Source organism: Macrobrachium rosenbergii, chromosome 59 (assembly GCF_040412425.1).
Source record: "Macrobrachium rosenbergii isolate ZJJX-2024 chromosome 59, ASM4041242v1, whole genome shotgun sequence".
In the NCBI taxonomy this organism is placed as follows: domain Eukaryota; kingdom Metazoa; phylum Arthropoda; class Malacostraca; order Decapoda; family Palaemonidae; genus Macrobrachium; species Macrobrachium rosenbergii.
Window position 1 is genome coordinate 6,110,208 of NC_089799.1, and position 13,215 is coordinate 6,123,422.

The window sequence follows — 13,215 nt, forward strand, 5'->3', positions numbered from 1 at the left end:
ACCAGCCCCGGTTTTTTTTTTCAAGCCCCCAGGTTTGGTTATGTTAGGTTGGTTTCTATTCGACTCGTGTGATTTGGGTGTGGGAAGCACAATGGGATTATTTTCAAGAAAATTCTTTGGCTAGTTTTTAAGATATGGCGTCCCGCTTTTTCAGTGCAAGGTACTGGTACTCGTTACATCTCGGGAAAATGCACACGGGGCTAAGGATTTGTCAGTTTCTATAGTCCTATAAGACATCGAAAAGGCAATGATCTGACCTCGATATGTCAAAGTCCTAAGGACTCCCTACACTTTTGTAATTTTTTCTGTGCTATGCAGTTAGATTTTTTTTTTTGCACTCGATGAAAGTATTTTGTCCACATTTAATGAGATTTGGCACTAACAGGGATAGAGAATGGTTGGTCTCTGTGTAAATAATTCTTTTTATTATGAATTCCTGTCATGCAATTAATTTGAGTACTCTTGGGATATCTCAAATGTAAGTCGAAATCTCCTGTTTGAAGCCTAGAATCCTTGTTTTATTTTCTTTTACACGTAAGAGTAAAATCTATTTTCAGCCGTATCTTTTATTCTCGTCTCCTGTATGTACTTCCGACATGTTCTTCGTCATGTTTTGTGTGAACTTTGGCACAGTATACCGTTTGTTTAATCTGAGTTGCTGTCTTATAATGTCTGTAAAGTGCATTCACCCTCATTTAGGAACTTTATTTATCGCTCGCCTACACATGGCTCTCATTGTTTTTTACTTACTCATGGTTCTCATGATATAAATTTGTTAATGAACTTCTCCTCCGTCCCGTTGTTCTTACTCATCACCCCTCGGCTGTGGCGCTGCGGTCGCGTCTGATTTTTCTGCGGGCGTTGGTATGCCACTGTCGTACTATGCGTAACTCCTTTAAAGTTGTATGTCTTTAGCAGTAATCTAACATTGTTTCATGCGTTAAAAATGCCCATAAAAACAATATTTACAAGTGAAGGCCATATATTTCAATTTAAATCCCATTCCAGCCATTTCATTATACTGCGTATGTTACCACTGGTTAAGAACGTCGCATTTAAATCCAATTTCATCTAGTGTACCACAAACGCAACAGAGTTAAGTGTTCTTTGTCTACTTCACAAAGGTATACATAGACTTAACACATTCTCGATACCTGATTACCATTATTAATGCAATTTAAGCATAATTTAAACAATAAGTTTTATTTATTTTTTTTCTTCCTTGTAAATATCATAATTTTTTTTCATATTTAATTTTCATTAACAAAAAGTTCTGTAATTTTTCTTTAGTGTCCCCGATTACCGAGGCTCGTTTTCTATACTCCACTGTTTATGTACTCCGTCATTCGATATTGCGAACAAATGAAAAAAAGCACCGTCATCTCATTGAAGATTAGATACAATGAATTAATTAAAACGAGTTTTATTTATGAATATAGTAAAATTACGCAGTTCATAATAGCATTAAAATTTTCAGTTTAGATCCAATTTTTCTATTATTTTCGTCTTAATTTTACATTTTGTCTGATTTTAGTGAAGTTTTGCTTCAACCTTCTTGGTATGTGAATATCTAACCATTATTTATTATTCAGAATGAATAAAGATTATTCTAAATGTCTTTCAGAATAAATTTTTGTTATGAATTATTCAATACAAAACTTGTCTAAACAAGTTTTTATGTAGCTGATTATGTACGTATGTACGTTTTCTTATTTCTGATTTTTCGTTTTAGTATGTAATTTCATTTAATTTTCTTGAATTTTTCAAAACGTTCTGGTTCTAAAGAATGCATTTTTCTAGACGAGCAGGATTCATTACCAATGTGTACCACAAAACAATACGTAAAAAGGAGACAAGTATTAAGTTCTTGTAATTATCGAAAAAGTACATTTATTTAGGAATGTTCAGTAACGTAGTATTTATCTATCGACATTGTCTACGATATATCGACGGCATTGCCCGCGGCTTAGACCGTGACGGTACCGTTAGCTGTGAAAAGTAGCTTACTGTTTGTACCCGTATCTTTCTTAATCGAAATGCAAAGTTCAGACGGAGTGAGAATAAATGTGTGCATATCCTCTACCCAGTAACCTTACCGATTAATGCACTTGCAAATGGATAAGACTTTGTTAAACTTGGTGCATTCTTCAATTGTCATGGAGATATCGATCCCCGAGTAAAGAAAGTATCAAAGGAAATCATTGGATTCGGATGCAGCCGTCCCGTCCAATATTTATAACTTTGTTTCAGACTGCAAATAAGAGGCTCGCTGTGCCTCGACTGTCACATTTTCCAGTGTAAGAAGATTAGGATTGCAACATAGAGTTAAACGAAATGGCTTTCACTCAGTCTTAGTGTAACTACTGACGAAGGAATGTGCCTTTTCAAAATTGGCGCCTCCAGCATACTTCTAGCCAGGACCACGGTCAAGGATTTTTGTTTGCCCCTCGACATTATGAACAATAACCAATCATCGCAGTTACTTTCTCGTTAAAGATCAGTGTTGCATTCGTATCCTAATCTAGAGGGTTTATTTATCGATCGGCCTTGAAGTTATTACGCTAAAGACGCACGAAAAAAATCGAGTGAGTAAATCGAGAGTAGCAGCGAGCGCCATTTTCCCATTTGTTTGCAGCATTCGTCATGTGTTCCAGTACGATTTCTGAGTGGAGAAAGTTTTTTCGAAATTTCGCTGTTCTTCGCCATTCGGGCCATTTTGAAACAGTGCGTGGGTCTTCGCAATAAGGGGAAACGCACCCAGAAGTGTAATATCGCGCGAGAGACGAGCTAAACGGCCGAAATAACAGTTAGTATTGGTCGTTTTAGAAGAGTTTGCGGCCGCGAGCAGAGAAGAAGCAGTTGACTTGTGTCTTAGTGAAGGAAGGAAGGAAGGAAACCTCAATGATCCACCGGTGTCCGATGTGAAACTATTATCCCCTGTATGGGTTAACCTGATTGGGTTTGTCTGTCGGGCTACGAGTTTGTTGTCGGCTGTGGATTCCTTGGGGCGACTATATGTGTGTGCGGTTGCCCCTGGTGACGGGGGTGGGTGCCATCTGCAGACATTGGGCGCATAGCGAGCAAGCACGCTCTCAAAGTCCCCGTGTCTGGCAAGAACGGGTGTCCCGGTAGTCGAGACCACCGCGGAGGAGGCGGACGAAGACCTAACAAAGGTTCTGGAGGAGGAGGAGGAGGGGCCGCCGCCGCCGCTGCAGGAGGAGGAGGAGGAGGCGCCCGCGCCCATTTGGTAGCAGCCGCCCCGCCGCCGCCCCAACAGCCGCCCCAACAGCCACCCGCCTCAAACAACACCACCAACACTACCACTACTACCACCACAGCGCCCACGCCCACCCCGCCCGTCATGAACCACGTCACTGAACCGCCCACCCCGGACAAGGACCTCGAGCTCATGGATACCCAGGAAGGTACGGTCTTCTCGGTTCCCTGGAGGAGGCCGCCCTAAGGAGGAGAGGTCCTAGGAAGCCTCCCTGGGGAACCTCCGTCGTGATTTGTTATTTTAAGGGAGTCTAGCCTAGGCTAGGCTAGCCTATCCTTTCCTTACCTTAACTCCATAATCCTAAACATTCCTAACTTACCCTACCCTAGGTTAGGCTGTTTTATTATGTATGGTAACTATTGTTTTATATTAATATTTACAGGCTGTGTAGGCTAACCTGCTACTTCAGTTCTTGACCTTGACTTTGTCATTGTACCTTGTTTGGACATAAGTAAGGTTAGGGTAGGGAAACCATTATAATATCAAGCTACCCATAGGTAGGATGTCATTGTACCCTATTTAGATGTTGTGATATTGTTTAGGTTAGGCACCAGTTTCATCATAATTTAGCCATAGATACAGTGCTGGCTACATGACCTTTGAGAATGTTTTATGAAGAGGCCTAGCCTGTGGTAAACAAGCCCTAGCCTATAGGCTTTGCAGTTATACCCGTACAATTTGAATATATACTGTAATTGATTTTGTGATATTGCAATTTTTATTTCTTGCCAAATATGCAATTCTTACTCTGTATGAGCTGTTGTTTTTATGCATCTGTGACCGCAGGTCTGTAGGCTAGGTGACGTCACTGTAGATTTGGGGTGACCCCAAAGCTTTCAAAAGCAGAATTTTTGAGGGAGCAGACAGAAAGGAAGCGAATTCCACAAGAAGAAATGATCTAAATTGAATGAACCCAGAGGCAAAAAGGGAGTTGCTTTTCTTGATCTAAGATTATCTTTTTCATTTTTGTTTGTCTGTGAAGGCAGTACAGGCCTCTGTCTGCAAATCCATCTTTTTATTAGATTGTCTGTGATTCAGGGAATATGTAAAACTGATTAGGTTTCAACAACAGTAATGTTTAAAAAACATGCTGAACATAGTAAGCATTCAGAAAAGGTTGAAGTTGATGTATTTGGTGAGACATTGATTTACAATTACCCACCTGGTTGGCTACTATCTGACTTAAGGTTGAGTTGTTTAACAAAATAAGTCCAGGACTCTAGAATGGCCATATTAGACAGCCTCAAAACAGAAAACAGTTGTTTGCACTAACAGTTATAGTAAAAATGCATAAAACACAAGATAAAAACTGAAAATTGTATTTTGCATGTCCTAGGTTAGGTTAATGTAGGTTATTTTCTGAGCAGACAACTTTTGAATCCCGGACCTAGTTTGCCAGTCTTGGCAAAACTAATTGGCATTTATTGGTTAAACTTAAGGCAATTGCAGGCTTTTAGTGGTCAGCATTTAAAATAATTATACACCCAGAACTCTGCAGGAAACAATATCGTGAACTAATTCAGTCAGTGTATCCTTAGCTTGTGACTCCTTCACCAAATTTGAGAGAGGGGCATATAGCCTAATCTTGAGTCTTGTATTTACATATACATTTTTCACAATTTAAGAGATATAGTAGAGCACATAAGGCAAGATAAAGAGCATTATACAGTACAGTATTAGATATGACCCAAAGTTTGGCCATTTTGCTTGGTAGCTTCCATCACTAATCTAGGTTTAGGGTAGAATCAGTCCCTTTAGCAAGGTTGGCCACAAATTTTGAAATCTGCCGCCTTTGTATTTTGAGAATTGAGTGGAAAATTAAATTGATATGTTTTTCTCTCATCAAATTATAACCTAGAGAAGGCTATATCAGAAAATTGATATCATATGCAACTTAGGATATGTGGGGATTAATTCATTTGTCTATAGGTCTTGTATAGGATATTAATATTTCAGAATGTGTGTAGGGGCAAATACAAAAGTGACTACAATGTCAGTAACAACATTTTGTTTTGTTTTCCATAGGACAATATTGACATTACTGTTGTTCTTAGTTTATAAATGTGGTAAAGTAATGATCCAAGAATGAATGCCTTTGTTCTGTTCATACAACTTACTCTGAGTCAGTTTAAACCTGATGTCGATTTCAGTACTTAGCAGAAAGATGTGTACTGTGAAAACAATATTTACTGTAGTATGCCACTGGTTAATATTATCACATATGAACAAACTGAATGGGAGCTGTGAAAGCATTTTTGGATTGCGTTTCTTGTCTACCTCAGCCATCGCTATTGCCAAAGGTAATGTACATGACAAAAACACAATACAGTACAGTATATATATATATGTATAGTTAAGTTTTTCCTGTTGAACTAGGGAAGTGAAAAAGATATTTGTTTGTGTGTACATATAGGTATGTTTCATTGCCGAATGAAATGTCACATTTAGAATCGAAAATTGCGCAGTGTTGTTGCATTTCCTGATACAGTAAACCCCCCCCCCCATATTTGCCAGGGATGCATACCACACCCCTCCCGAATAGCTAAAATCCGTGAATATTTAAAACCCCACTAAAAACACTTAGAAATGCCTATTTGGATAGTTTAAAAAAAAAAAACTCTAAAAATGCTTATACCTGAGTATTTTAATAGTTTTATCACAAAAAGTGCATTAAGTCATGAAAATATGAAAATACACTAATTAGTGAATATTTCTCGGTGAGAAATACTGCGAATGGGCAAATTTCCTGTGAATAATGTGTATATATGTTCCATACAGAAATCCGTGAATTGTGAGAATGCGAATACTGGGGGATATTAAAACAGTAAATTAATAAGTGTTTATTCGTAATTCATTGTTTATTCATAATTCAGTGCTAATAGGATGATACACCAATGATTAGTGTATTTATGTGTATTAAGCTTTATTACTATCCAAGCCTGTCATTGTTTATTGAACCAAACTAACCTTAGAAATGAGTATCATTTTATATTGTAATGACTACAGTGCAGTTATGTCATGATTTTTAAATATGTGGTGTAAGGTAAGGTAGTGTTATTGGTCACTGTTTAATAAATGTGGGAAGTAATACAATATTATAAGTGTGTAGCTTGACATAAAAGTTTTCAAAATTGGACAAGGTGATGGCATACAACCATGGACCAAAGACATATCCTAGTTGCACAATTAAAGCAGTGCACTGTTCTGTGGACCCATGCATCCTATCCTAACATAATTTGAGCTCTATAAATCATAATTCAGAACATTCCTCAAACCATTCTTCATAGCATATTCCTTACTTTGTGGTTGGGATATACAGCTAGAAGGCCCATATTTGTTCCTCATGTCTCAGTCCAAGTACAGTAATTCAATTTGATCCTGCTGGGAGGTTCATTCATCTGTTTTCATTATAGTTTTGTTAATGATTCACTCAGCTTGTTTTATGCGAGATGCTGAATACAGTAAACCCATGTATTCACGGTCTCACTATTCATGGACTCACCTGTTCGTTGATTTCTTTGTGGAACGTATATACACATTATTCACGGAAAATTTGCTCATTCACAGTATTTTTCACTGAGAAATATTCACTAATTACTGTATTTTCATATTTTCATGACTAAATGCACTTTTTTGTGATAAAACTATTAAAATACTCAGGTATAAGCATTTTTAGAGTTTTTTTTTTTTTGTGTTAAAATTATCAAGAAAGGCAGTTCTAAGTGTTTTTAGAGGGGTTTTAAGTTTTCTCAGATTTTAGCTATTCGCGGGGGATTGCGTTACGCATCCCCCCGTGAAAACAGGGTTTACTGTAATCACTGTTTTCATTTGAGTGGACATTTACATTAAAATTCAGTGTGATGAAAATTCAACCATCCGACTTGAATAGTAGAGGCTCCTGAAAACACTGGTTCCCCTTGGTGCCTCAAGTTATTTGATAGTTATAGGGTTTGTTTACAGCACTGGTTGTAATCCAGGACAAAACTAAGAGATTAGTTGCTTGTCATGTCTTCTCTGCAGAACCTCCTTGAGTATAGTACTGACAAACCATCCCTTCACAGTTTTAGAGAGTCTGTTGATCACCTAAAATCATTTTTATGGTTATGAGGCTAGTATAAAGGAATACAAAGCATCTACGCTATGATTTACTTAGCCTACACGTAGGGCATGACAGTTTGACAACAGTAATTCCAAACGTTTATCGTGTTCCATTGTGTTCAGATCCAATATTTGTTGGAGTTGTAACCTCTGTTTTGTGTTAACGTGGACATTAAAACACACTGATGTATCGTACCTTAGGCCAAATACGACAGATCTCTAAGTACATACATATGTACTGTACAGTAATTGATACTTCTCTGAGATGAGCTTTTCTATATCATACACCCCATGGGGGGGTTAGTACCATCAGTGCATCTCATGCGGTGCACTGTAAGCATTACTTAAGGTTCTTTGCATCGTGCCTTTGGCCCCTAGCTGCAACCCCTTTTGTTCCTTTTGCTGTACCTCTTCAAATTCTCTTTCTTCCATCTTATTTTCACACTTTCACCCTCTCCTAACAGTTGATTCATAGTGCAACTACAAGGTTTTCCTCCTGTTACACCTTTCAAACCTTTTACTGTCAATTTCTGTTTCAGTGCTGAATGACCTCATAGGTCCCAGTGCTTGGTCTTTGGCTTAAATTCCATATTCAACTCAACTCGACTTATCTTTTCAGGATTCATATGTTTAAATCTATTATATTTTGATTTTACTGTAATGTAGACTGGTTGACTGGTCTTGCAAGTCAAAAAATAAGCAGAATGTGAACAGACACAGCTGCCACTTATGAGAGAAAAGACATTTGATGAATTTTGCATGGACAGAACACCTCACAACAGATATGTTGATCTCAGCCTATAAATAATAATCTGTCATGAGACATATAATATATAGTCTTTCTATATTTTAATGCTTAGTACTGATAGAGTATGGTATTGGTCGTCCATTAGCTTTGTTTTTCAATCAAAATATACTTGAGACTATACTTTCATTTGTTTTTGTCTTGTCAAGACCAATTCACAAAACACCTGGAAAAGACTAAATTTCAGTGTTTAAAGCTGCTATATTGTATGGAAGCTAGAAGCCAACCCGTTAGTTGTATCAGTTACCTTACATCACATATGTAAGAGTACAAATTTTAATTTTTAATTTGGATTACCGTCAAAGTTGATCCAGTCATTGTAACAGGGTAGTGGCACCGGTAGCACATGACGGGGGGTGTAGCAGTGGTGCTGTTCTAAGTTACTTTGCTGTCAACACTTGTGCACTATGCTGTTGCAGCCTATATATCATAGTTATTGCTGTAGACAATTTTTAAAATATTTTCTGGTGTAAATGGTTGTTCCCCTGAGGGGGTTAGTGCCGTCAGTGCACCTTAGGTGCAATGCACTGTAGGCACTGCTTAAGGTTCTTTGCAGCGTCCCTTCGGCCCCTAGCTGCAGCTCCTTTCATTCCTTTTACAGTACTTCCATTCATATTCTGTCTTCCATCTTACTTTCCATACTTTCCACCCTCTTCTAGCATTTGTTTCATAGTGCAACTGGAAGGTTATACTCCTGTTACATCCTGGTAACCTTTTACTCTGTTTTTCTTTCAGCGTTGAATGATCTCATAGGTCCCAGCACTTGGCCTTCAGCCTAAATTATAAATTCTGTTCTGTATATTCTAAATGGTTGTTGACCTTGGAAACTGTTTTAAGAATGATGATGCCAGGTGATTCTCCTGCTTCTAAGATGATGGTTAGATGTCCAGGGCTTGGATGAATGTTCTGACCTTTAGTTGTCTGAAGACAAGAATACATTCATATGTTACCCTCTGAGCTGGTCTTGCAGGTGGTGACGATGAAAGGTCACAGGGTATGACTGTAATGTAATACTGTACATATGTTTATTTTTTTATATCTTCTCTTCAGCCTAATGCATTTTCAATTGGACTCCCTCTATTTTAGGAGAAATGCGAAATATTAATGATGGTCTACGAAACTAGCAGTGGCTCACAGTTCAAGTGAAGGTACTTCAAGGGAAATGGAAAATACGGAAAAATGTAAAGAATAGTTTTTGTCAGTGATATTTTTTCCTGTCTTACGGATTTCACGTGACATTCATGACCTAGACAGAAGAAAACAGGAATTAGAGCTACAGAATTAAGGAGGCCATTACAAAAAGGAACAGCTGCATGAGATGTTCAGGGCAAGAAGAACTGTATCTGTGAATGAAATTCAAAACTAAATTGATGTTTTTGGTGATATATACATAAAAAAGATGTATATTAGGGAAGTAGTAGGGCCTAGGCTATAATATACTAGGCAACTTAACATTTGCCAAGGTTTGGTTACACTTAGCAAGGCTGGTAATTTGTTGGGTTGAGAGAGTCTGGCTCATTATTTATCATTCTAGCATTCCACATTGTATTCTCTGTGCGTATGCTTTAAAGCGTAATTGCTAAGCCTAATGCTGATATCAAAATTTGTATTAGTTTTGTCAGGTTTTATGTCATGCATGTCTGCTGTTAAATCTAAAAATGCTGTTTTGTAGTACAGTAAACCCCCTGTATTCGTGTTCTCACGTATTCACGAATTTCTCTAAGGAACGTATCTACCCATTATTCGCGGAAAATTCGCCCATTTGCAGTATTTTTCACTGAGAAATATTCACTAATTACTGTATTTTCATATTTTCATGGCTAAATGTACTTTTTGTGATAAAACTATTAAAATACTCGGGCATAAGCATTTTTAGAAGGTTTTTCTGGTGTTTAAAAGTATCAAAATAGGCAGTTCTAAGAGTTTTAGAGGGGTTTTAAGTATTCGCAGATTTTAGCTATTCGTGGGGGAGGGGGGTGCGGTACGCATCCCCCACGAATACGGCGGGTTTACTGTATATCAAAGCAACATATTGCAGCAGCATCCCTTCTGGCCTCTAGGGTACACTGGTCTCCTCCCATGCAAATATTAATTGGATGTGCAAACATACCATAGATAAGGTTGATGCTTATGCAGTTGAGAATGTTTCTCTATGGATTCAAGTCTGAGGGCCCTTGTATTTTCAGGATTTGAAATTTTGACATTTAAATGATTCAAGGGGATGTGATTCAACAAAAGTAGATTGGGGAAAAGCAAATATGAAAGGAATGAAAAATATTAGATACTTTGTGATCCATGTCTAACCAGATGACGTCAACAATTCCTTTTAATTTTATCACCACCTCAGGAAGAGAGCTGAGCACCTCTGCTCTCCTCCCAACTCTACAGTAAAGTGAAGATGAAGCGGAGGCAATGTGACTCAAGTGAGACAGGAATTCCACGTGCATGCCCTATAGTAGGGGGTATTGCCGTCAGTGTTCCTCACGCAGTGCATTGTAGGCATTATTTAAGGTTCTTTGCAGCGTTCGTTCCTTCGGCCCCTAGCTGCAACCCCTTTCATTCCTTTTACTGTACCTCTTTTCATACTCTCTTCCATCTTTCCCTCTCCTATCAGTTGTTTCATAGTGCAAGTGTGAGGATTTCCTCCTGTTACACCTTTCAAGCCTTTCTACTCTCAATTCTCTTTTTAGCACTGAATGACGTCATAAGTCCCAGCACTTTGCTTTTGGCCCAAAGCCAATCGTCCATGTCCATGGGGATAAGGCAAATTTTGATTAATAGGTTTTGTATGAGAAAATTATTATATATATTTGAAGTCTGGCCTGCCAATAACCTGCAAGCCCATATAAGGTTAGACCCCCAAAGAAATCCCTTGAAGATTTCACTTCACTGTACAGTAGTACAATTGACAAGGTCTTGGAAATGCATCTGTAGAATGAGGGGCAAAGCGCTAATGTGTGTGTTTTGGGAATTAGATTTTGTTGTGCAATTTTGTGTGCTCCTTATAAAATTGCAGTGTGTTTATTTTCAGAAGAAGTTGCTGAGGAAGGAGTAGGAGATGGAGGAGTTGATGATGGAGGTGGGGGAGGGGGTGGGATAACTGAGCCTGCTGAAGAAGAGCAGATGAATGGAGATGCTCAAGAAGTTTCTTCCACCACTCCCCATGACACTGAAATGGATGAAGGTAATGTGTTGGTTTTTTTTTTTTTGTGTGTGTGTGGACAGGGTTGTAATAACAGGTTATGCATAATGTGCTGTTCTTTTTGTTTGTATGTGCAGACGAGGTTGTGCCTCATATGGGCCCAATTTATGTCCTTGAGTAGAAAAATTGCCCCCATTTTGATTATTGCTTCATTTGCTCATCGGTCAGAATCATTGAGTCGGTCTTTGAAATTGACGTTTTACCTTGAATCATAGGTATTTGGTGAACTTAACAACTTCATCCTATGTAACAGGCTTAAAGGGTAGGTGGACCTGTAGGGTTATCCTCTCAAATAGAATATTTTAAGTATTAGCTGTTGGAGGATTATCAGTATTGTATCCACCTAAATAGGTCAGCTATGGGGGGTTACTTTGTAATTTTATAACATATGATGCCTTGTATTACATTCCCTTATGTGCTAAAACAAAGACAGTGAAACTAATTAGCATCCAGAATAGGTTTAAGAATCCTATAAAACACAATAATCTGCAAAATCAAAGAGGCCTTGGTTCCAATCTTCAACACACCCATGAGATCACAATCCTAGTAGCTTACCAGTGTCAGATGTTTTCAACCTTGACTGACTCTGTATCTTAACCGAGCAAGATTATTCATATATCATGCTGTTCATGGTCTCTAACCTGTGGATCTGTCTGACATTATTTCAATCACAAATCTCCTCCCTATAGATAATTAGGCATATGTTAAGGTAGGTTCCTTAATAGTGTACTGTATGAACAGGGATGCAATGCTACAGACAGTTCCTGGGACCCAAATATAGGGTGTAATTCCAATCCAGTCATCACAAAAAAACTCGCTTAATGAATTGCAGTAGTCTTTCTACGTCCCCTCTTATCATCTTAGTGTAGGCCTGTGTAGATTCTCTGGGTGGATGAAGGTGATGAATGTGGTCAAGTGGATAAGATTAGTATTACTCTACAGGAATTGTGGAGCTTTGCTGTTTGACATTTAATTTTATCACAAAGTAATACTATGTTGTATATGGCTTAGGCATGTGTTTCACATTATCTTTGTATATATATTGATGAAAAATACCTTGTATATGTTTATTGAAAGTTGATCTCCTGATGCCACCAATTTCCTTGTAACTTTTTTAACCGGACTCCAACTGGCGCTAGAGAATTTTTCCCTTATGTAAAGACCAAAGGTATGTTAGTTATTAAAAATACAAATTGACTTAAAATTTGTCATTTTGGATTCAGATGAAACATCAATCATACTTGGATGCTCAAGTTACAGATTGTAAATCATTTGATAGCTTGCTCTCATGAAGAATTACTCTTGTCATTCATAGGTCTTACTTGTAGTATGAGTGTGATAAGACTGATAAGCACCTTAAATTTTGATTAGCTATCTGTTGTTAGATTTGTATTTGTCTACTATACTTCAGTATTCTGTTAGTTTTGATCTGCTTTGCAAAGTAGAGCAATTCTGTAGTTCATACTGGATAATTTGGAATTTGTCTTAGTCAAAATCATGCAGAACTGTTTCAGTAAAGTCAAAGCTATTTTTAATGGAAAAACCAAAGGGTCTCTTTCTCAACCTATAGGTAAGTTGCATACACTGGAGGTTTTTTCCTATGTTGGTTTGTAACATGGTAGTTAAGGGGTATGCCTAACTTTACAACTGTTGAATCTAGGTGTGCAGTAGAGGATGTGAAATTGTTAGTTCATTAGTTGTATAGTTTTGGACTTTTATTTACTGAAAGGTTAATCTGTGATTAAGATGGTCGGAATTGTAAACACACAGCTTAGGTACAAATACAGTACTGAGACTTGTGTTACTTATTATGGAGATTGTTGCATGATTTTC

The 13,215-nt window shown here is 37.8% G+C and overlaps 1 protein-coding gene across 4 annotated transcripts in view; it reads left to right on the forward strand.

Moving 5' to 3' along the window:
• Positions 1–2,200: 2,200 nt before the first annotated feature.
• The window catches only part of Usp7 (Ubiquitin-specific protease 7), a 39,424-nt gene continuing 28,409 nt past the window's right edge, over positions 2,201–13,215 (forward strand). For 2 of the 4 annotated variants that reach the window (XM_067102564.1, XM_067102565.1), the window contains exons 1-2: positions 2,201–3,425; positions 11,212–11,364. In XM_067102564.1, the coding sequence (XP_066958665.1) occupies positions 3,362–3,425; positions 11,212–11,364 (217 nt within the window). In that variant the 5' untranslated portion in view covers positions 2,201–3,361. The remainder of the gene's footprint in view (positions 3,426–11,211; positions 11,365–13,215) is intronic. The other 2 variants (XM_067102568.1, XM_067102566.1) reach the window with 2 other exon arrangements.